Source organism: Grammomys surdaster, unplaced genomic scaffold (genome assembly GCF_004785775.1).
Source record: "Grammomys surdaster isolate TR1022 unplaced genomic scaffold, NIH_TR_1.0 65, whole genome shotgun sequence".
NCBI classification, from domain to species: domain Eukaryota; kingdom Metazoa; phylum Chordata; class Mammalia; order Rodentia; family Muridae; genus Grammomys; species Grammomys surdaster.
Genome location: NW_021604567.1, coordinates 1,854,043 through 1,876,123, shown reverse-complemented (window position 1 = coordinate 1,876,123; position 22,081 = coordinate 1,854,043). Strand labels below are relative to the sequence as shown.

The 22,081-nt window shown below is 42.7% G+C and overlaps 1 protein-coding gene across 1 annotated transcript; it reads left to right on the top strand.

Moving 5' to 3' along the window:
• Positions 1–11,475: 11,475 nt before the first annotated feature.
• Kctd12 (potassium channel tetramerization domain containing 12) lies at positions 11,476–13,248 on the top strand. The gene has a single exon (XM_028772100.1). The coding sequence runs from the start codon at positions 11,663–11,665 to the stop codon at positions 12,644–12,646; it is 984 nt and encodes a 327-aa protein (XP_028627933.1). The 5' UTR covers positions 11,476–11,662; the 3' UTR covers positions 12,647–13,248.
• Positions 13,249–22,081: the final 8,833 nt, after the last annotated feature.

Below are 22,081 nucleotides of genomic sequence, written 5' to 3'. Positions count from 1 at the left end.
AACAAAGCAATTCAGCAAACTTTTACTGGATAAGATTAAGTTTTCAGATACAAGAATTAATGGAATGACCTGTTTTATGGAAACTTTTTTTTTTTTCGAGACAGGGTTTCTCTGTATAGCCCTGGCTGTCCTGGAACTCACTCTGTATACCAGGCCGGCCTCGAACTCAGAAATCTGCCTGCCTCTGCCTCCCAAGTGCTGGGATCAAAGGCGTGCACCACCACCGCCCAGCGTTTTATGGAAACTTAAAGTTTAAAGTAAAGAAGGCACTATGGTTTGAATGTGGCTTGTTTACAGTGTTTCCTGTGCTAGAAGCTTAGTCACAAACACAGTAATTTTAAGAGGTTTGAGGCTTCTAAGTAGTGGGGTCTAGTTTGAAGTAGCTGAGTCACTGAGAAGGCTCCCTGGAGGGGATTTTTAGTAGCTCTCCTGTAGTTCCTCAGTAGAGTGAGTTGTCAAAAATCAAGGCCATCTGTAGAGCTTTCTATTTGACGGCTATCTATTTTCTTCCTGGTTTTCTGTTACATTGCAAAGCAGTCAAGGAATTCTTAGCAGAGGCCAAAGAGATGAGATCGAGCCATCTTAGACTTTAATCTCCCCCAAAGACCTCTGCATTACTCTGATGAATATGTTCCATCACAACAAAAAGCCACTCAGGGAGCTTTACAACTTACAAGTCCGTCACTGAGGGAAGCCACTGCAGAAACTCAGGGCAGGACTGGAGGCAGGAGCTGATGCAGAAGCCATGGAGACAAGCTGCTTACTGACTTGCTCAGCCTGCTTTCTTATAGCATCCAGGACCACCAGCTCAGCCTAGGGGTGACCCTGCCCATAATGGGCCAAGACCTCCCTCATTAATCAATAATTAAGAAAACAGCAAGAGGTTAGCCTACAGCCTGATTTTATAGAGGTAATTTCTTAGTTGAGGTTCCTGCCTCTCGAATGACTTCAGCTTGTGTCAAGTTGACATAAAACTAGTCAATATAAGCTTTTCTCAATACTTGGTCTAGTCTGTTTTGTTATAGTATCAGAATACAATTCAGAGTGGCTGGTGAGGAAGAGACTTGGTCAGACGTGTAAACAGAAAGTGCAGACAGTTACTGCTCACGGGATCACTGTTCATTTGAGTGTGATGACTAAAATGTACAGATAGTTGGCAGATTTTTACACACCTTATATCTAAATGGACAAGATTATTCCACCGTCACTAGATGTGTGGCTGAATCTAGCAATGACTTGCTTGTCATTCCTCTGGAAATATTGTCCTCATCTGCTCATTGTGATAATTGCATCATAAGACCTCATGACATTGGGACATTTAACTAAGCTTTGGCTAGTGAGATTAGCATGACAATAATGGGACTTTAGGACAGGTGGGTGCTACATGTCTGCTTCCTGGTTGGCAGCACATGCCATCGTCATGTGTAGTGACATCTAGTTCCATTCCTTGTAATTGTGTCAAAAAAACGGGGGGGGGGAGGGATAGAACCAACACTTGGCTTTTGTTTTACCTCTGTTGAGTCCACTTTCCCAATTAAGGTCCTTTCTGACATCAAGAGTAAACCCTTGCTTTTAATTAGAACTCTGGGAGTAAGAGATTTATCTTTAGGCGTACAGAAATAGGTAGAAATACTATAATGGCCAAGTGTAGCAATTGGACCCCTTTCCCAAACAGGAGTACAAGCCACCAACAAAAGTTACTTTTGAAGGTCGAAAGAGAATTTAGGTGAGAGGAGTATTGATTAATCCAGAGAAGCTGAAAAGGCTTTACTCCCATGGCAGACTCTGAGCTGCAGGATGCAGACATGTATTGTTGATAAAGGAGGCCAACGGGGCACTGAAGTAGACAGAAAAGGCTAGGGGGTGGGAAGGGATCCTTCCATTATCCCCTCTTTGCTAGAAACCCCACTGAATGCACTGTTGGCTCCTGAATTCCTCCTTTGAGAAGAGAAGAATATCAAGGAAGAATCTGTTTCCACACCTACTACTATTTTGAGAAAGCCACATGCTGCCCTCCTTTCCCTCACAGCTAGAATGTATTCCATCATTTTAATTACTCCTTGTCTACCCCCTTGGTGCTCTCCCTCAGGGAAACCCAACTCTTAGTTTCTTCTGAGTATCTGAAAATGAAGCTGGAGGAAAAAAGTGAGTGTCTTTCGATGTTCCTACACGGGAGGTGTTTTTATCACCTTACCTGCGGCACAGGGGTTGGTGGGGGGAGCTCTGTTTTCTCCACTGAGCATCTGAAGCTTTGTTGGAGCATTGACAATGCATGTCAGCGCATGTCAGTATATATTTAGACTTCTGTAAGTGCTCTGATGAAGAACTCAAGTATAATTATTTGATTATTTATAGCTGCTGTCTAACTAGAGCCTAAAATATTACCGTTAACTAAAAGATAGGCAGAGTTTATTTGAAACATTTATCAATCAATAAGTGACAATATAAATATTTTAAACATATGCAGATTAGTCAGGGTGAATATGCATTCACTATCTCACATCGTCACAGACACCAGGCAAGCTCTATGTGATGAAAAACTGAACAAAGAAAGACGAGCTTATTTTCCTAAACAGACAAGTATATTTCTTCAACCAATATTTGTTGCTTGAAAAGTACAGAATAATCAATAAAGGGTTGTCTACTGTGAAAAGTATCTAGCGTCTGACACTTCTCCCTGTCTGACTGAAATACATATGAATCCCCATCATCCAACACAGGACCTGCACTAGACCATAATCAACAATTCAGAAGCAATTACACAGTGCCTACCACGCAAGAGGCGTTCAACATATGGACTACGAGAGTATCCCTGAATTCTTAGAACAGCTTCACAAGGATCAGTGGAAGAGTAGGAAGGACAGAGGATTGGGCCACAAACGCATCATACTGTTGACCAGAACAGCTACCCCCTGCCCTGGAATGTTTTATGGGCATCTGGTCTCAGATGAAATGAGGTAAGATTAAGTTCTAAATTATGTCATTGCACTGGCTGTGACGATTTCTGCAACACACAGAAGTTTCTTACTTCTGTCTGTAGTATGTCTCCATCTCTGTGATAAAATATTTACAAACACATATGAATGCACAGTGCTAGTCTCCATGGCCCTTGGGCCAATGGATAGACAGCTGATGAAAAATCTGGCTACTTTAACTTTTACAAAATTAATGTTTATTTCTTAAAGTGTGTTTAGGTCCTCAGAAAACTGGCCAGGAAGTGAGGGGTTGTCATTTACCATTTCCATCCTTTGCCTAGCAAAATGACTCTAAGATTATGTTGTTTAACATAAATGTCAGGCAAGAAATGTCACTTATCAGTCATTATGTTTCTATAATTGTATGTTCAGCCTTGATCTATTAAGACTGAGATGTTGGACTTGAATATTTCCCAAAGTTTAAAAGCTGCTGTAGAGCTGGGGATATGGCTTAGCATACAAAGTACTTTGGATGTTTGTAGTTTACAAGCATGCTGACTTGAATTCAGATCCCCGACACCCACATGAAAAGCTGGGCATGTTGATGGTGCCCATCTACAGTCCCAGTGCTGGAGATGCAGAGCTGAGAGGGTCCCTGGAGCTTTCTGAGCAGCTAGTCCAGCCAATGAATGAGCTCCAGGTTCACTGAGAGACCCTCAAACAAATAAGGTGAGGTGTGATAGAGGAAGACATTCACATATACACATGTGTATACACTCCTACACACACATGAACATATACACACATAGGAAAACACATACATGAACATGCACATCTGCATACCACACTGGTTATATATATAATATATGTATATATTATACATAGTCATATATATAATATATGTATATATTATACATAGTCATATATATGTATATATGTATATATTACATATAGTTGTATATGTATATATGGATAATTATATAATATATATTATATGCTGTTAATAATATATATGTTGTTGTATACAGTATGTGTATCACTGTATAGGCACTATATTTTATTGGTTTAATGAACTTACAAAGGTTTGGATCATCTGTCTCTGACTTACAGGGAGGTAACTTCCTTGCCTATGATAGTGTGTGTCTGTGTGTGTGTGTGTGTAAATGCATGTGCATGTGTGTGTGTGTGTGTGTTTCAGAGCACATGGACCAAGGCATGCATGCTGTCAGAGATAACTTTTAGGAGCTAATTCTTTCCTTCTAGCACATGGTTTCTGGGATCAAACTAAGATTGTCAGAGTAGGTGGCAAGTGTCTTTTCCCACTGAACCATCAGCCCTGCCTATGGGCCAGGGATTTATGGTAGTCCATCCATGACTTCCAGCAGATTGGGCTCATAGCATGTGCTCCATAAATATTCAGATGGTTGTTGGCCACATGTGTGGACAGCTAATGCTCTCCTGAATTGCTGGCTCCCACCCAGTAACATCTGCTGCAGCCATCAGAAATTAGCCTCCTTTGCAGTAAGCACGTGCATTCTTTCTCTGTTGGAGCCATGGCAGCATGTAATGTGGAAAACCCACAGTTGCTTGGGAGGGTACTTTTGCTACCTCAAAGATTAATTCTTCATCATCTCCTGGCCAAGGCTCCCAGATTAGGCAGAAAGAAAGCCATTGTATTTGGTTTGTCAAGACTTCTGATGTTGTTTTCATGGGTCAGACATTGTGGAATTATGCACCATAATTGAGAATATTTAAACAAATTTTCTTGGTAATTTGGACTTTAAATAAAGCCAGGAAAAGAATATAGAATCAGTGAATTTCTTATCTATCCTTGACAAAAAAAAAAACCCTCCACATATTTTCTTAGAGTAAGTCATACTGAATAATATAAGTTGAAGGTTTAGCATCCTTTAAGGCCATTTCTTTCATTGTAAAACATTATGGCACATTTCTGTAGTTAACTGGGGAGTAACTTGGGGAAAGGATTTTTCCATCTATAATTGTACCAAACAAATGATTGTACAATTACATAAAATGCTAACCATTATAGTCTAGCCAGTGGCTTGGCTTCTCTTCCAAACCTCACAATGAAATATGCAGACTTTCTGGAACCACATATTAAAATCTCGGCAGTCGAATCAGCTCTTCATCTTTCTTTTTTGAGTAACTTAAACTCTGTCTTACTCAGCATGTCAGAGAACTCCAGAGAGGAGATCTTTAAAACCCAGTGTCAAAAGTGACCACCTCACAATCATCACCTTGGCTTCAGACTCACAGTATCACCTTTGTTCTAATTTACTTTGGGGTATACAGTCTTGTCTTGCAGTGAGGTGCCCTGTTTTAGGATCTTATAAAAAAGAGATTGATCCTACACCACATTGAATATAAAGCAACAGCACAATGTCTGTGTGTAAAATGCCTTTGAAGGAATGTCCTAACCAGATGTAATTCCAGCTTCTCTCAGGTAAGTGTGTGGGCTCCAGGGTGACTGTTTTGACCATCATTCAATTGTGAGATCTGACACGGCTGTTGAGTGTACCAAGCACTGAAGACAGAGTCTGGCAACCGAAGACCATCGGTTTAAATGGAGTGAAGCTAGAGAGACAAACGTTACACATTGGCTCTCAGTTGCAAGTTCTAGATGTTTGTAGGTACATAAAAATTCTTAATAGGTATGTGACATGAGAATAGATAGAAGTAGGCAGGAAGGAGAACACAGCGGTGGGAGAAGTGTGGGTAAAGGAGAAGGTTCAGGAGGCAAACACATTAGAAACACACACTATACCTGAAAGAATTGTCTGTATGAAAACCAACACTGTGTAGTGAATATAAAAACAAGACAAAACAACACTAAATACTACCAAACATCCAACACCAACACTTAACAACACCAACATCCAACAGCAACAACACCCAACACCAATACCCAACACCAACACCAAAACCCAACAACAAAAACTATACCCAACAGCAACACCCAACACCACTATCACCAACCACCACCACCACCACCACCACCACCACCACCACCATAAACAACAAAAACAACAACAGCAGCAGCAACAACAACAACATCAGGAGGTATTGCTCAGTGCTTGATCTCAGCTCCCAGAGCGGCAGTTAGTATTCTGATGTTACCTGAAGGGCACCATAAGTCAACTAAGCTTTTGAAGATTAATTTTCCTCATTTATAGCACAAGGTAAATGGTTCATCCCAATATGTTTACCTGACCACACAAAGACACTGAAAACACAAAAGGACTTGATCTGAAATCCCAGACTCGTGTGTGTGTGTGTGTGTGTGTGTGTGTGTGTGTGTGTATAAAAGAGAGAGGGGGAAGTTTAGTTTTTCTGGTGTCAAGTTTGATATTTAAAGCCACAAGTCAAATTATTATTTTTTCAGTTCTATGAGCCCCAGGAGACCAGTGGATGCTGCTTGCATTTGAAGACCAGAACCTGGATCTCAGCAGTTTCACAGACTCACTTTATCCTTGTCTGGAGTTAATGAGATCAGAGGAAAATCAAATAAACACTCCCAGAGTTCAGTGCTTTGCAGACTATGGTGGTACACGAGAGCACCAGAAATCAATCTCAATGTCATACAAGACAGAGTCGGGACAATGGCGTCTCTCTTCTACCTGTGGATCTAGGTAACCTTTACCGTGGTGGACTGTTTCATGGGTAGAAGGTGTGAAAACCAAGGACCTAACTCCTAATCCTATCCTTCCACAGGGGCTACCCTGGAAACCAAACTGTAGGGCATCAACACCCAGGCTTTCGAACACCCCACCCCCTCCAGCAGTGCTGTGGAACTGCATTAAGATTGTTCCAAGTTGCCTACCTTTAGTCCTTTGCCTTGAGTTTCTCATCTGCAAAATAATAGAAATAATAGCTTAGTACAAATAGAGCACTTAGTTAAAAGCTTTGAGAAGCAGAGTCGGAAGCCAGACCCCTGGGTTCAAATCCCAATGTAACCACTTATGTGCTGTGTGATCCAGGGAAAAGACATAAGCCTCTTTCTGTTGTACAGTTTACTATCCTCAAGTCGGGCTTGCATGGTTCTATAACAGAATAGAGCAACTGTAGCAATTCAATGAGCCCATGTCTGCATCCCTACATAAACAGAGTTTACGTGTGTGTGTGTGTGTGTGTGTATGTGTGTGTGTGTGTGTGTGTGTGGTGGGGGTGTGGAGGGGTGGGGGTAAAGGCTAGTGAGATACTATTGTATCAATGTTTTCTGGGAAGGTTTTAAATATTGTTTCTAAAGACATGGAAATAAAAACTTAAAACAATTATCTGACAGTTCAATTCTCCTTTTGGTTCTATTAAATACAAAATATTAAATATAAAAACTCCAACCCACAGTGATTATGTTATAATGTTGGGGTACTTTTTTGTTTCCTTGTAATTCTGCAATGTCTTTTCCATAATCTTCTCTCTTTGAAGATTAGATATTGGTGCATTTTAAACCAAATCTTAATTAAGATCGATGTTTCCTAATTTACTTAAACCTAATGCTATTTAATTAATCCCTACACCCAATTCTTCTCTTCCTCTAAATGTAAAAGTCAACGATTTTCACAGAACAGAAAAGATTTACACATATTGGGAGGATGATAAATGCACCAAACGCTTGTTCAGGACAATTTCTGGTCCTGTCTCTCCTCTCTTTCCTCACAACATCTATTTTAATGCCTCCGCCATTCATTTATGCATTCAGTATGTATTGAGCAGACTTGTCGGGCACCATGATAAGTGGTGGGAAATAATGATTCTGACACGTGAATGGTGTTTTACAGCTTACAGATCATTTTCACATATATTAAATCCACGCAGTCCTCTGAGGCTCTCACTTCATTCCGCTCCCCGTTACTCTTCCCCTTTTAGCTTTTGCGTTTTCTCCAAAGTTCCTTTCCTCAACTCACTTCGGAGTGCTCTCCAAGGGCTTCTGGTGGGGTGAGGTGGGGATGGGGAATGCTGGTTGGAAAAGCAGGTGGTAGGTAGGGGTAAAATTAGAACTCCATCTACAGGTACTTCTAGTATCTTATACTTTAATTTCAAAGGTCCAAGTTCTGGCAAGGTATCGTCTCTCTTGGGATAGGGCAGAGTCACATGAAAAAGAATAGTGGCCATCAACGTATCCTTTGCTGAAGAATGGGTTGAGCCTAAACATAGGGATGACCCTTTCCCAAGTCTTTCTGGATCTCCATCCAATTGGGCATATTTAACATCCTGGATGATCAAAAGAGCTATAACTTACTTCCCCCAAAACATACGCGGGACCACAGATTCAAGCATTAAACTTACTAGGTTTTGTGATACTAACCAAAAGGCAAGAATCAAAAGACACGAAATCAGAAAACTATTCTCAAGTAATTGTGTCTCGAATCTCAGTTTAATTCATACAACCTGGCTTCTATGGGGCACACCAGTGACTCTTCTGCAGGGGTAGTCTGTAGTGGAAAAAGTGTCATCTCAAGAGGTAGAGAAAGATGGCTGAATGCTGTCACCTCTCACTTGCACTTTGCAGTCAGTGGTGACATCAAGGGCGCTTTGCTGTTTATAGGACACAAGCAGATGACACTGCATAAACTTGCTCTGTGAGACAAGCTCATTCCTGACCCAGACCCTTGGACTTGCCTGACATCTGTGTAGAATGCTACCGTGCTCAAATGTGCTGTGGCTCTCTCTTTTCAGTTCCAGTGTCATTTTCAGAGACACCATCCCTGGATACTCTCCAGTAGGCGTTACCCTCACATTTGTCTCTTTATTTCATTTCATGAATTGGATTTTTTGTATGTAAATGTTTATTATTATCTAAACAGTGTGTGTATGTGTTTGTGTGTGTGTGCACGCGCGCGATCGCACCTGTGTGTGTCTGTGTAGTGTAAAGTCTAAGAGGGCAGTGATTATTTTGAACACACTTCCTGGAACACTGTGGTCGACCTTGAATGAATACAACTGATAACTACATTGTTCATTCACTTATTGCAGTTGTATAGAGACCCAGCTATGTTCTAGATATCAGGGATATAGTAATGAAAGAAGCTGACAGACATCCCTGACCTCTTTGGATGTTACATTCTAATACAGTCAAAGAGACTTTCAACAAATAAGGCAGCAAAGAGAAAGCTGCCAGAATAGAGCTGTGCTTCATTAAACAGGGTAATGGACAAAGGGAACCTGGGTAAGGGAAGGGAAGAGGCGTACATAGTGTGGGTCGATGGTAAGCCATCTAAGGAAAGAGAGAAGGGCCAATGGCCTGAGAATCCAGCACATTCTTTGCAAAGTGTTGTGGGATGGGCCAAAGAAGTGTGTGTGGATCAGAAACAAGCATAAGTCTGTCACGTCATTAGAAGGACTTTGGTTTTGCTCTTGTGTGACGTGGGAAGAAGCACCTGATGTAGGCTATGACTGGATCCTCCCCTTTGGTCTAGTGATAGTCTAGTGATAGAAGACTGATGGGTGCTAGGGTAGAGGTGGTTCGGAGGTCCAGGCAATGGTCTGATGTGATGATGAGTGATGTTGGCTTGGTCAACATGAGGTGATGTTGGATTGGTCCTGAGAGGTGGTGGAGAGGTAGTGACATCCCTCAGACGGGAAGGACCTTGAAGGGAGACACGGCAGCATCGACTGAAACAGTGAACAAAAGTAATGACCCTGTTGTGCCAAGGTGACACCAAAGTCTTTTCTTGGACTTAACAGAAAAGTGACAGTTTGGGCCTGAGATGCTGATATATCACATTCAGTGTTGGGACTTGGAACTTTCCTGTCATCTATCATTTATCCCGAGGAACAGCGTAAGAATGGTGAAATATATTCAGTATCAAAAATCTGTGCTGGCAATTAAGCAGGCTGGTCTGGGGCCTGATCTTATTTCAGCTCTGTGACACGACTACAGTAATTGTTTGGTAGACATAAACATTTCAGAAATGAAAATGACACTCCTCCGTGAGAAGAATATCAAGCTCATTGGACAGTCGCACAAAGGGCAGACATCATTATTAAGACAAAGATCTTTCTGGGCCTATTGTGATTGACAGCTTGTCCTTCAAAGTGATCTGATAACTGTTCAGATGGCCAATCCTTTGCCTCTTGGCTGCTCTAAAGGAGATGTGGTTACTCAGCCTTGAAGTCTCCACAGCCCAGCAATGCAGAAGAGCATTGATTAACCTCACGGTTTCTCAGAGCCTCCTCTCTCTCCGGCTTCTTGAATCCCTTACCTATTCATTTCCCCAAATCAATGATCAGATAACAACTCAAAAATTTGAGATTTCACAATGTGCCAAGTGCAAAGACGGAAATTTGAAGAGCAACCTGTCTCATTCTTCTGGGAGACCATGGAAGGCTTCCCAGCTGAGGCAGACTTCAAACACTGAGCAAGTAGGAGACCATAGAGAGCATGGCTGGATCTAAAGGGCATCCAGACTTACACATCCTCTTCTTTGGCGGACGGTTTTGTAAATTACAGAAGAGAAAGATGGAGGGAGGAGGAGAGCACGGGCTGCTGGACCCTTAAAAAAGCTATGCAGAGGCTGAAAGTCAAGTTTTTTTTGTATACGTGTATGCATTAAAATTTTAAGGACCAAATAAAATTTTAGTAGAATTTTAGTAAAATAATTAAATACTAATAAAATTAGTAAAAAGAAAATATAGATTGGAATTTTCTGGTGAGATTCACAGATGACTGAAAGGAACCCGAGGCCTCGCATCTCGCTGTTGGAGGCGCTTAGTAGCTTTCATGACAATGCAATATAACCCCCCCCCCCCACTCCTTTTTTGTGTGCCCACTCAACTTCCTCTGCTAGTCATTTCTGCTCACTGCAATACTATGTTGAGGTTTCCTAACCAAAGACTTTGTGCACTCGCAAAATAATCTAACAGCATTTTCGCGAAACATTCGCTTGTGGTTTCTAGGGATTTTTCGAGGCCGTAGGGTAGTCATGTGAAAAACCTTTGGGTGCTCTGGGGTTGGAGGGACCCCTGAGTCCCTTCCAAATTAGTGTCTCCTCAGAACTTCCAGAAACCTGGGAATGGATCTCCTACAGCAGCGCTCTGCACAGTTAGAAGAGGGAAGGTCTAGAGGGCGCTAGCCGCAGGCAACCGAGCTTTTCCACTCTGCCAGAAAGTTTCCAACCCCTTCTGGAGTCCCCGGGTGCGGGCTGCGGTCAGCCGGGAAGGGTGACGGGAGGGGAGGTGGGGACACGAGATGATCGCTTTAGCGAACAGCCTCCTGGGGAAGCGCCTGGAGGCTCTGACCCACTGCGGAAGAGGAAGAAGAGCAGGGCCCGGAGCGGGTGGGTGGGCGAGCGGGCGGCGACAGTCGGGTCGTCCCCCGGAGCGCGCGGGTCAGGGTGGAGCCTGCGGCGGGGAGCCGCGTCAGCGTTTAGCATGCAAATGCATTCCCCGCTCCTCCCCCAGCCCACCCCGCCCCAGCCCTCCCCGCCCCGGGAGCGAGCTCAGCGGCTCCGCAGCCGCCCACGCCTCCTGCGCGCCGCGGCGCTCGAGCGGGCGGCTCTACTTAAGCGGCGCGCGGGCCGCGACCCGCCACTCGCCTGGAGCGCGCGGGCGAGGCGGGCGCAGCGCACCGGGGCTCTCGTGGGCGCACTGCTGCGCGCTCGCACCGCGCGACTCTCGGTGGCCGGCCGCCTCCTGAGCGTAGGGCTCCCCGGCTAAGAGCCGCTGCGGCTTCCGATAGCGACCCTGCTCCGTGCCACTTGGTCCATCCCGGTCACCTCTTTTTGGCCATGGCTCTGGCGGACAGCACCCGAGGACTACCCAACGGGGGCGGAGGCGGAGGTGGCAGCGGCTCGTCGTCGTCCTCGGCGGAGCCGCCGCTCTTCCCGGACATCGTGGAGCTGAACGTGGGAGGGCAGGTGTATGTGACCCGGCGCTGCACCGTGGTGTCCGTGCCCGACTCGCTGCTCTGGCGTATGTTCACGCAGCAGCAGCCGCAGGAGCTGGCCCGGGACAGCAAAGGCCGCTTCTTTCTGGACCGGGACGGCTTCCTCTTCCGCTACATCCTGGATTACCTGCGGGACTTGCAGCTCGTGTTGCCCGACTACTTCCCGGAGCGCAGCCGGCTGCAGCGCGAGGCCGAGTACTTCGAGCTGCCGGAGCTCGTGCGTCGCCTCGGGGCGCCCCAGCAACCCGGCCCGGGACCACCGCCGCCGCACTCACGCCGCGGGGTGCACAAGGAGGGCTCGCTGGGTGACGAGCTGGTGCCGCTGGGCTACGCCGAGCCCGAGCCGCAGGAGGGCGCCTCGGCTGGGGCGCCGTCACCCACGCTGGATCTGGCTAGCCGCAGCCCGTCCGGGGGCGCGGCGGGTCCCCTGCTCACACCGTCCCAGTCTTTGGACGGCAGCCGGCGCTCCGGCTACATCACCATCGGCTACCGCGGCTCCTACACCATCGGGCGCGACGCTCAGGCGGACGCCAAGTTCCGGCGGGTGGCGCGCATCACCGTGTGCGGCAAGACGTCGCTGGCCAAGGAGGTGTTTGGGGACACCCTGAATGAGAGCCGGGACCCCGATCGGCCCCCGGAGCGCTACACCTCGCGCTATTACCTCAAGTTCAACTTCCTAGAGCAGGCCTTCGATAAGCTGTCCGAGTCGGGCTTCCACATGGTGGCGTGCAGCTCCACGGGCACCTGCGCCTTTGCTAGCAGCACCGACCAGAGCGAGGACAAGATCTGGACCAGCTACACCGAGTACGTCTTCTGCAGGGAGTGAGCTCCCCACGCCCCTCGCCACTCCGGCGCCCACTTCCCTTCCTACCCGCGGGGGACAGGATTATAGATGCCCTCGCTTCTTCCCTGTCTCTCGATTCCTTCTGCCCTCACCCCTAGCCCCGCCCCCAAACCCCCAATAGCTCACCTAGTCCGTCTGCTCCCCACTTGAGAATCTGCAGCCACAAATCCTCTGGGCTTCTTCGTCTTCTTTGGACCCCACTAACCGAGAGAGTGCTCAGGTGTAGCCCTTCACTCATGCTTCCTCTTCTCCTGGCCTCTAACCACCCTTCCCCCAGATTGTCGTGATCTAGTGGGACAGTGCGGGTGCAGTCACCAAGTACCTGGGAATGACTGAACTGTTCAGAACCCGAAAGCACGGTGTCCAGCGTGCAGAGTCCTTGAAATCTTAAACCCTTGGACTCCATAGCGGCTTCAGAGATCAGAACTGAGAGCGCTCTGTGGAGACAGTGTTTTTGTAAGGTTGTTACAGACTTGATTATCATTAGAAAGATAAAGTTTTAGACAACAGGATGGAAGACCGTGTGCTGGAATTAAGACCCCAATGGAGGCAGTTCAGAGACTGTAAATAAAGTGTTTTTTTTTTAAAGTTACAGGTAGAAATAAATTCTAGTAATGGTAACAGGAGAGAGTTCTATTTACCCTCCCGCACAATACATCTCCTGTGGCTTAAAATTGTAGAAAGCAATCCTCCTGCCTGTGGAGGCGCCCTTTCTCTTCAGCTGGTTTGCCTGAAGCTTTAGGTTCTGTTGGTTAAGGCTCCTTCTAGGCAAGGAGCAGGCAGGGAGCAGGAGGAGAGGAGTCAGCCCTTACTTAACTCTAGGCTTGTGGGAGGGTTGGGGAGGGACGAAAGAGGGGAGGAAGAGCGGGAGGGAGGAGGGGACATACTCATTTATTATTTGAAAGTTGGAAGTTTGTATAATCCATTTGAGTACGTGCACATTTTTTAAAAAATATGAAACAGTACGTGTAAACTTAGATTTTATCAGGATTAGTAGAAGACCCATCTTCAGCTGGAAGTCTATCGAGTTATTTTGAGTCCTAAACTTAGTTACTAACACTTGTATAACCTAACCAAAGAGTTACGTAGTAGAGTTTTAGTGATTTGCACATTTATTTTCTTGTTGATTATATCTCCTCATTTATAGCCTATTTACTTAAGCAAAATAAGTTTGATTTTAGTTACTTAAGATCTCTTATTAGTAGTAGTATTTTTAAATTGTGTTTTCTGCAAGCCCAGCAAGTGTGGACTGCTGAGCAGTTCTGAAAAAAAAAACGGAACAATGCTTTCTTTCATGCGTTTGTTTGATGACGGTGGACTCTGCTCAAGTGACAGAGCTGAAGATAAACTAAGCACCGGGGGCTGCCCATCTGTAGATAGCTGTGAAGTGGGATGCTTTTAAATGAAGGCAAATAAATACCTGAGTGTGAGCTGAGCAATGACACGGTGTTTTAGGTGAATGCAACAGAAACAGGAGACCTGGTTGCCTTATGCCTTTACTCTCATGTAGAATGAATTCCCAGTGTGTATCCTGTGCACACCACAGCTGAAAGGAGGTGGGTCTGTATGCTTCCTGCGGAGAGGCATCCTTTGGATAATCTGTGATTACGGAGAAGCCTTTTTTTTTTTCATGTGTGTGAGTGTTTGCTTTATCATCTTACTCTGAAATATGTTTTTTAAGGATTTTGTAAGAGCCATTTTAAATGTTTAAATTAGCGTTATTTTTTCCTCCTTTTTAAAAACGAACCTTGTACTGTATATTTCATCATGTCCACAGCAGATGTTATGAATTGGCACAGTTTTATTGTCAGACTCCTGTGATTCGATCTGTACATACCATATATAAACATTTTACACGAATCATTTAGTTTTTTAACTCATCTACTGATGCTATAAAGTTTCCTATATTTACCCCTGGTAACTTGCATTTGATGGTGTATATACAAAAGCAACGTGTTTTGGTGAGTTTCTCACATCCTTGCTTGTGAACTTGAGTCAGGCAAACATTCACAACTAGGAGGCTGGGTTTACTCCATACATTTTTTGCTAGGATATTAGTTGTATACTAATCATATGTCAGTTAGCTGTCTACCTATATTCAAGCTATCCATATTTTTAATCCAATAATGTTTTTGTTTTACTTGGGAGAGATTTAAGTTCTTTTTGTTACTTTTTTTTTTTTAAAGAAAAGTTAGCTTCATACACAAAGTCTGCAGTTTTAAAGAAAGGGAAGTAGGGATTCAGGAAGTTGTGCTTACTTCAGCGTTGAGCTTGTTTTTAGGCAGTGGGTCAGGTAATGGCTCAGAATCTTTGTTTCAAGCCTGAAATGACTTAGGACTGTCAATCACTGGTCATGCATGAGTGTCAGACTTCTCCATGCCATGGAACAGTGTTAGATTGCCTAAGGAAGAAATGTAGGATTAAAAACATCCTTAGGACAGATCAAAATACACTGACAGATGACAAGACAGAAGTTCTGATTCCCCTTGTCAAATCTGCACAACTCTAAGAGCCTTGAGAAACTGCCGAAGCTTTGAAGTTTTGTCTGAACTCGTCTTATGAATTGTATCTTGGAAAACCATTTAGTTGTCTCACCAACACACAGATATCTCCGTACCTTCCACCATACCCTGGCTGGTCTGTTATTTTAAAGACTGGGACGTTAGGGACAGTACATGGACCTCTTCCTGGAAGTAACTGTACCCTCTGCTGTTGGGGCCAATGCATGGAAACTTTGTGCTTTTTAGCCCCAAGTTAAGTCTGAACATTCATCTTATTCTATGATAGGTAAGTGTGACTGAGTCAGGATGATGGCATGGGTACTTTCCTCTCCATGGGCTTTGGGTTGTAGAAGAAACCTTTAGGGCTTATAAAATGTTCTAAAATATTGATCAGCACCTATTAATTTGATGACTGTACCAAACAGAATAGATCTCTCAACAGTATCTTTGAAATGACCCGGAAGTGTTATAAACTATTCAGATATTCATGACTGCGTTAATCTATCTCAGAGAGGCAATTATTTGCATATGTTGATCAAATTACCATTTGATGCTCATAAATAATAGAATGACATTAGGTTTAATAAGTAATTTTTAAAAAGAAGTGTTGACAGTCATTGTGGTTGTAAAACAACAACAACAACAACAACAACAACAACAACAACAAAAACAAGCCATGTACCAGGTTCCATGCTTGTTTATCAGATGTTCAACATGTCTGTTTTTTTAATACACATGGATTGCAAACCACATTCATTCTGATTCTTCAAACGTATAAAGGAAAATATTCCTTGAAGGTCTGAGAAATTCCCCACTTTTAATACTGTTTTTATTCTAGTGTTTCTTATTTTTTTTCCCAGTTGCTAGCAAAGTGATAGTACAACCCCAAACTGTTTTCTTTTTCAAAGCAGAATCATAGATCTGTATGCCTGCTGTTTCTCTGAGGTAATAGATGATGTGCGAACACCCAGAGAAAACTGGCAGTGCTTACCACATGGTCTAGCCTCTATGGTAGTTTCCATGGAATGTTGCTATTACACTAAAGCCATGTATTACGAAGCTTTGATAATTTTTTTAACTCTTCATATTATGGTGAATTCTAATCTAGTATTCAAATCATTTTTGTACTCCTATATGTAAAATAAACTATACAGATATTTAGAAAAATATCGACTGAAGGAAGTTAATTCCTTAAGAATTTCTTTTACAGTCTAAGTTACAAGTACTATAAAACTGACATGTTTTAAAAATAGTAAATTTGGTATTTTTATTGTAAAACTCATAGTTAAGTCTTTGCTTGAAATTTTTATTGTGTTTTCCCTCACTACAAATTTGAATATTTTGATAACTTAGGTCTTTCTCTCAAATAATGAATAAAATGCAGTGTTCTTATTCCCTGAATCTACAGTACGTGGAAGAAGTTTTCACACACCTGGAAGTAGGTTGTGTTGTAGCTTACTTTTCTTTGTGACAGTTTTGGATAGTACACATCTCAAAATATTAATACTGGAGGATTTAGATTCTTTCCAGGGCTCATTAAACAAAGATGGAAGAATCCTAGCAGAAGACCTCCACTGGAGTCAGCTGTTGGATGGTAGGAGGGTTGACCAGTTGACCAAGAATGCTTGCCACTTTATTTTTTAATGTTTTTCCAAGCCAATTTTGTTTGTTTAAAATGTTTTTTTGAGGTGTGCTGACATCAATTGTAATGTAAACTGCTATACAACTGTCTTTGTGACTTGATAGCCATGTAAACTTTGCTATAACTGTTGAATACAAACAATACTCATTCATTACTACTGTTGGTATCAATTTGATGACAAAGAATTGAAACATTCATCATGGGTATAAATTTTGAACAGGTAAATTAAATTTTCTGGATATTTGAAAACAACTGCCATTTGTAATGATTATTTGGATTCTGACATGTTGAAAGCATTATTTGCTAAGTGATACATATCTTTGAGATGTTTCTTAAAATCTAAGGGGACATGGAAAAACATCATAATATCATACTTTTCTAATAAAACATAAACCCAAGAATAAGAGCCCCTCTATATCAAAAAGGAAACAAAAACACATGGATGAAATCTTTTCAGAGGTGCTCAAACTTTGAAATTGTGTTCATCCATCCAAATGCTCTGTCTTGTTTCTTCTGTTCACAACCAGTTGTATAATGGAAACACTCAATACTGGTTTCCCTGCTGTGTGTGAAGTAATGAATCATTGATTATGTGACTTGTTATGTATTCTATTAAACACTAAAGAATAAAACATTCACTCCTTTAATTACTCCCCTTGGCGCCTTGGTATGGATTGGCTGGAATACTGTTCTAATTTCATTTAAGGAGTTTTGGAAAGACTATGAATGCTTCCCACGATGCTGTGGGACTGATGGACACCGTGAGCAATGTCCCTAGGCCATTAGATAGCACCAAGTAAATTTCCATCTGGGCCAGGCTTTTCTCTTCTTATTGTCAAGAATACATAACAGGCAATCTGATAGTTATTTCAGAAGACAAATCTTTCACAATGTTTTTCTTTAATTCCAGTCTTTGTAGCCACTGTTGTATAAGGGCAATATGACATTAAATGACCCCTTTAAGTGCGAATGAACACAGTAGTAGATGGAAGGTTTGCCCAAAGTAAAAGTCTGGTTCATGAAGGCTGTAAGGTCCTGGTGAGTATTGGACAGGAACAGCTGCCTGACTGATGCAGGGACTATTTGCAGCACTGTCACCAGCCTTTGAAGTTCCTTCTTTCCAAAGAAGGCCTAGTGCCACTCTGACTGGGAAATTACAGAAGCCAGCTGCTTGCTGGGTTAGAGCACAGGAAGCTGGGAGTCAGGTGGGGAGAGCGAGCCGGGTAGAGCCAGCCAGGTTTCGCCCTTCCTCTTTTGCCTGTGCTTCCTCTGGGTAGCTTTTGTTTTGTATGTATAAACAGACATGATTTATTTTTGAAAATGTCATAGATAGGACAGAATCCTCAGGCACAATAAAAATGTAGATGATCAAGAAGAGACCTCTCTTTTTCTAACCCCTAGCTTTTCCCAGAGACAACATCCAGGGTTTCTTCAATGCGTGAAATAATGCTTATCTGCACAGCCTCTTTCCTGTAGTGGCTGTGTCTGTTCCATGCTGTCCCTCTAGTTTGAGCACTTATCTAAGAGTGCATATGACACACGGGCATGTGGCCATGATCTATCTCTGTTTCTGATAGTTCCATGATATTCTGCATTGATGTGCTATGGTCCAGATGGGCTGCACTTTTATTTTTTAAATCTTGCCCTTTATTAACATGTATTTAAGTCTCTAGGGAATTATTTCCCATTCTCAAGCATCTATATTGAATACATTTTCACATTTGTGGAAGGTTTTTTTTTTCTCCCTCAAAACTAAAAAATTCAGGTCTCTAATGTATGGTCACTTAACTTAAGATTTTTTAAAAAAAATTTTTGATACTACAAAGGGTTTAATATACACATATTTAATAAACTTTCCCCAGACTAGTGCTGTGTAGTGTAATACTAACCATGATGGTGAACAGAGGCAATAAGCAACAGACTTTAGTCAACTGTCTGATGGCAATAATCACAGTGATCGATCCTCTACATACATTGCATTGCTAAGCCGGAATGTTCTTCAGGTAGAGGTATTAAATAAGTGCCTTTAAAAAGCTCACCATATTTTTTAACTTAGAATGGGCTTATTGGCATGAAAACCCATCAGTCAAAAGGTGTCTAGCTCTATAGTCTTTTTAAACGATTATTTATTTATTGATTGATTGATTTGTATGAGTACTTTGCCTGTGTGTAAGTAGGTGAACCATGTGCATGCAGTTTCTGTAGAGGACAAAAGAGAATGTTGGATTACCTGGAACTGGAATTACAGGTAGTTCTGAGCCACTGTAATGGTGCAGGGAACTGAGCCTAGGTTCTCTGTAAGAACAGCTAGTGCATTTAACGGGTGAGCTGTCTCTTTAGTTCCTCTTGATACTCTTTTTCAGTCTAGTGTTTGTAATCCTAGATAGAGCAGTAAAGCAAGTTATAATAAAAGCAAAAATAGGACAGGAAGAAGTGAAATTACCAGATAGTTGCAGATATTTTATTCTTAGGAGACCCTGAAGATTCCACTGGAAAACTCCTTGACCTGACAAACACTTGCAGCAAAAAAGCTTGATACAGAATTTGAGATATAGAGATATGTAGCTTTCATATATATCAAGTATTTCTTGCTAAGGAAGAAATCATAAAAAATCCCAACCCCAGTATCTTATACATACATACATACATACATACATACATACATACACACACATACATACATACATACACATACATACATACCAACCTAAGAATAAACTTAATCAAGGAGGTACAAGCTTCTACAATGAAAATCTTAAAGCATTAAAGAAAAATTCAAAGAAGTCACTAAGAGATTGAAAACAATATCTAAAGAAGCTTCTCTGATGGAATCCACTGTACACTTTAGTGAAGGCACCTTTGGAGGACAGAAAGGCCACCAGATCACCTGGAACTGGAGTTACAGGCAGTTGTGAGATCCTACTGTGGGAACTGAACTTAGATGCTTTGGCAAAGCCATCTCTCCAGCCCCAAATACTTGGATTTTAGAAATTTATCCATGCAGAGTGTTAAGTAGTTTCAAAGCAAATTTTGTCCCTTTGGGTCAAAATGTACCTTTTCGTCTTGGTGCTCAGGAAGTAGAGTCATGGGCTTCTAGGGGCAAGCTAGTTAGCTTGACTAAGCAAATTGGTGAGTTTCAGGTTCAACAAGAGACTTTGTCCCAGTAAATAAAAGTACAGAGCATAGAGGGAGGTATCAAATATAAATCTCTGACCTCCATTAGCACACAAACAAACATGCTCCCATACACCTTTGAAATGTAACACACATATACACATACAGGCAGAAAGTTCTCTCACTACTCTTGTCCGACATATAATACATTTAAAAAGTCACAACTCAGTAAACACACACACACACAGACAGACACACACACAGAATAAAACAAAGACCCAGACTAAAACAACCCAACCCACAAATCACATGACCTCCCAACCCCCAAATTAACCTCTACCAATGAAAACTGGAGGAGGAGAAGCCAGTGAGAGCTAGTGAGAGCCAGTGAGAGCCAGTGAGAGCCAGCCTCTTCTACTCTGTTAGTAGGATCTGCACTCTGGTTCTTGGGATTTACTGAAGAATTTTAAGCAAGGGGCATAGTAACCCATGTGAAATTACTGATACATAATTTCATGTGTGGTTCTGAGTGCAAACGGAGCCAGAGGACACTTAGGAGCTGGTCATGGGAGTCCACATAAGATGTCACGCTAATCTACATGCAGACCATCTGGACAAAATGTGGTGCAAGGTCTTTCTTTTGAATCTCTCAGATTAGACTGTTTTATATGAATGAGAATTGCTTGCAGCATGATTGGGCGCACCCTGTTTGACGGAAACATCTCAGCTTCCAAGAGACACAGTTTTTAAAGTCAGTTCTTTGAGATGACCATACAATGTATTTTGACCATATTCACCCCTCCCCCAACTCCTCCCAGATCCACCCCCTTCCTTACTTACCCATTGGACTTTGTGTCAGTATTACTGTTTACTATTTATTAATATATTACATGTTCAATTCCTCTTTCTGGGTAGATGAGGTAGGAGAGTTCTAATATCTGTGTACACAGAAGGAAAGGGTGGTGAGAACAATATCTTGTTCTGCCTTGGTCTTTCTTTTCTGGAAAACAGAATAAAAAAAAAGCACGTAGTTTTGTATGAAAAGTAAACAGAGTCGCATCTCACTGGCGCCTGGCATTTCTTGCTTCTGTTTTATGCTGGTGTCTTGCTATTCACTTACCCTTGACATCTCTCTGCCCACTTACAGACTGGGGCAAGGCACCTATTTCTTTCTTTTGCCCCAGGGCTCAACAGTGTACAGACTTCATAGATCACCACTAAACATTTGTGGTTAAATGAATGTTTATACTAATTAATTCATTTTTAAAATGTATCACGGAGAGAAATTATTTAGTTGAAAATGTACCTACCTCGACATAGGAAATTACAGGAGCAGAAATTAAAAAAAAAATCCCTCTTTCTGCTTGTGTATGTGCATAAACACTTGAGAGATTATCCTTGCAAACTCATCAATAAATATCCGTAGTTGACGGCCCTTTCTTCTGACACAGAGGCCTGTGTCAGACCTAGATGATGTGTGTAGATGTTTTTCCCTACATAGCCATTGGCAGGTGTTCCAAGGCCCCACAGGACCTTCTAGCTAATGGAGAAACTGTAGGGCCGTGTTTCCATTTTGTGAGGAAGACAGGCTCACTGGCAGCCTACTGTAGACTTTCCTGGGGCTGTGAATTGGTACAATTTTGAAAATCTCGACAGCAACGTTTCAAGAGGCATAGGGAAGAAATGTGACCTTGGGGCGGTGGTGGAGCGTGCTTTTCCCAAGGTTCTGCTGGGGAAAGTTGTGGGCTATTGAAAACCAGAGTTGCCAGGACTTTAGAAGGTAAATTGTCTGGACTCTGACCTCACAGTAGGAAATGTTGTTTTTATTTTCTGCTCTGGCCTATGTGTGTTTAATGTATTTTTTTCAGTGACCTAGTATCATAGGCAGAGATATTAAAGTTTTACTCACTAGTATTAGGAATGGAACTTCTAAAAAGTGAGTAGCTTGCCTGGCCATGAACGCTTCTTACCTCAGCATCTGGAAGGCAGAAACATGGAGGCAGAGTTAGAGGCGAGCTTTGGCTTCAGAGTGAGACCCTGTCTAAAAACAAAACAACAAACAAAACAAACAACTACAACTGAAAGGATGGAAAATTTTAACTTGGCCCCGAAAACTCAGCTTGGGGCCCTCTGGCCCAGTTGGAGTAAGAAAAACAGGTA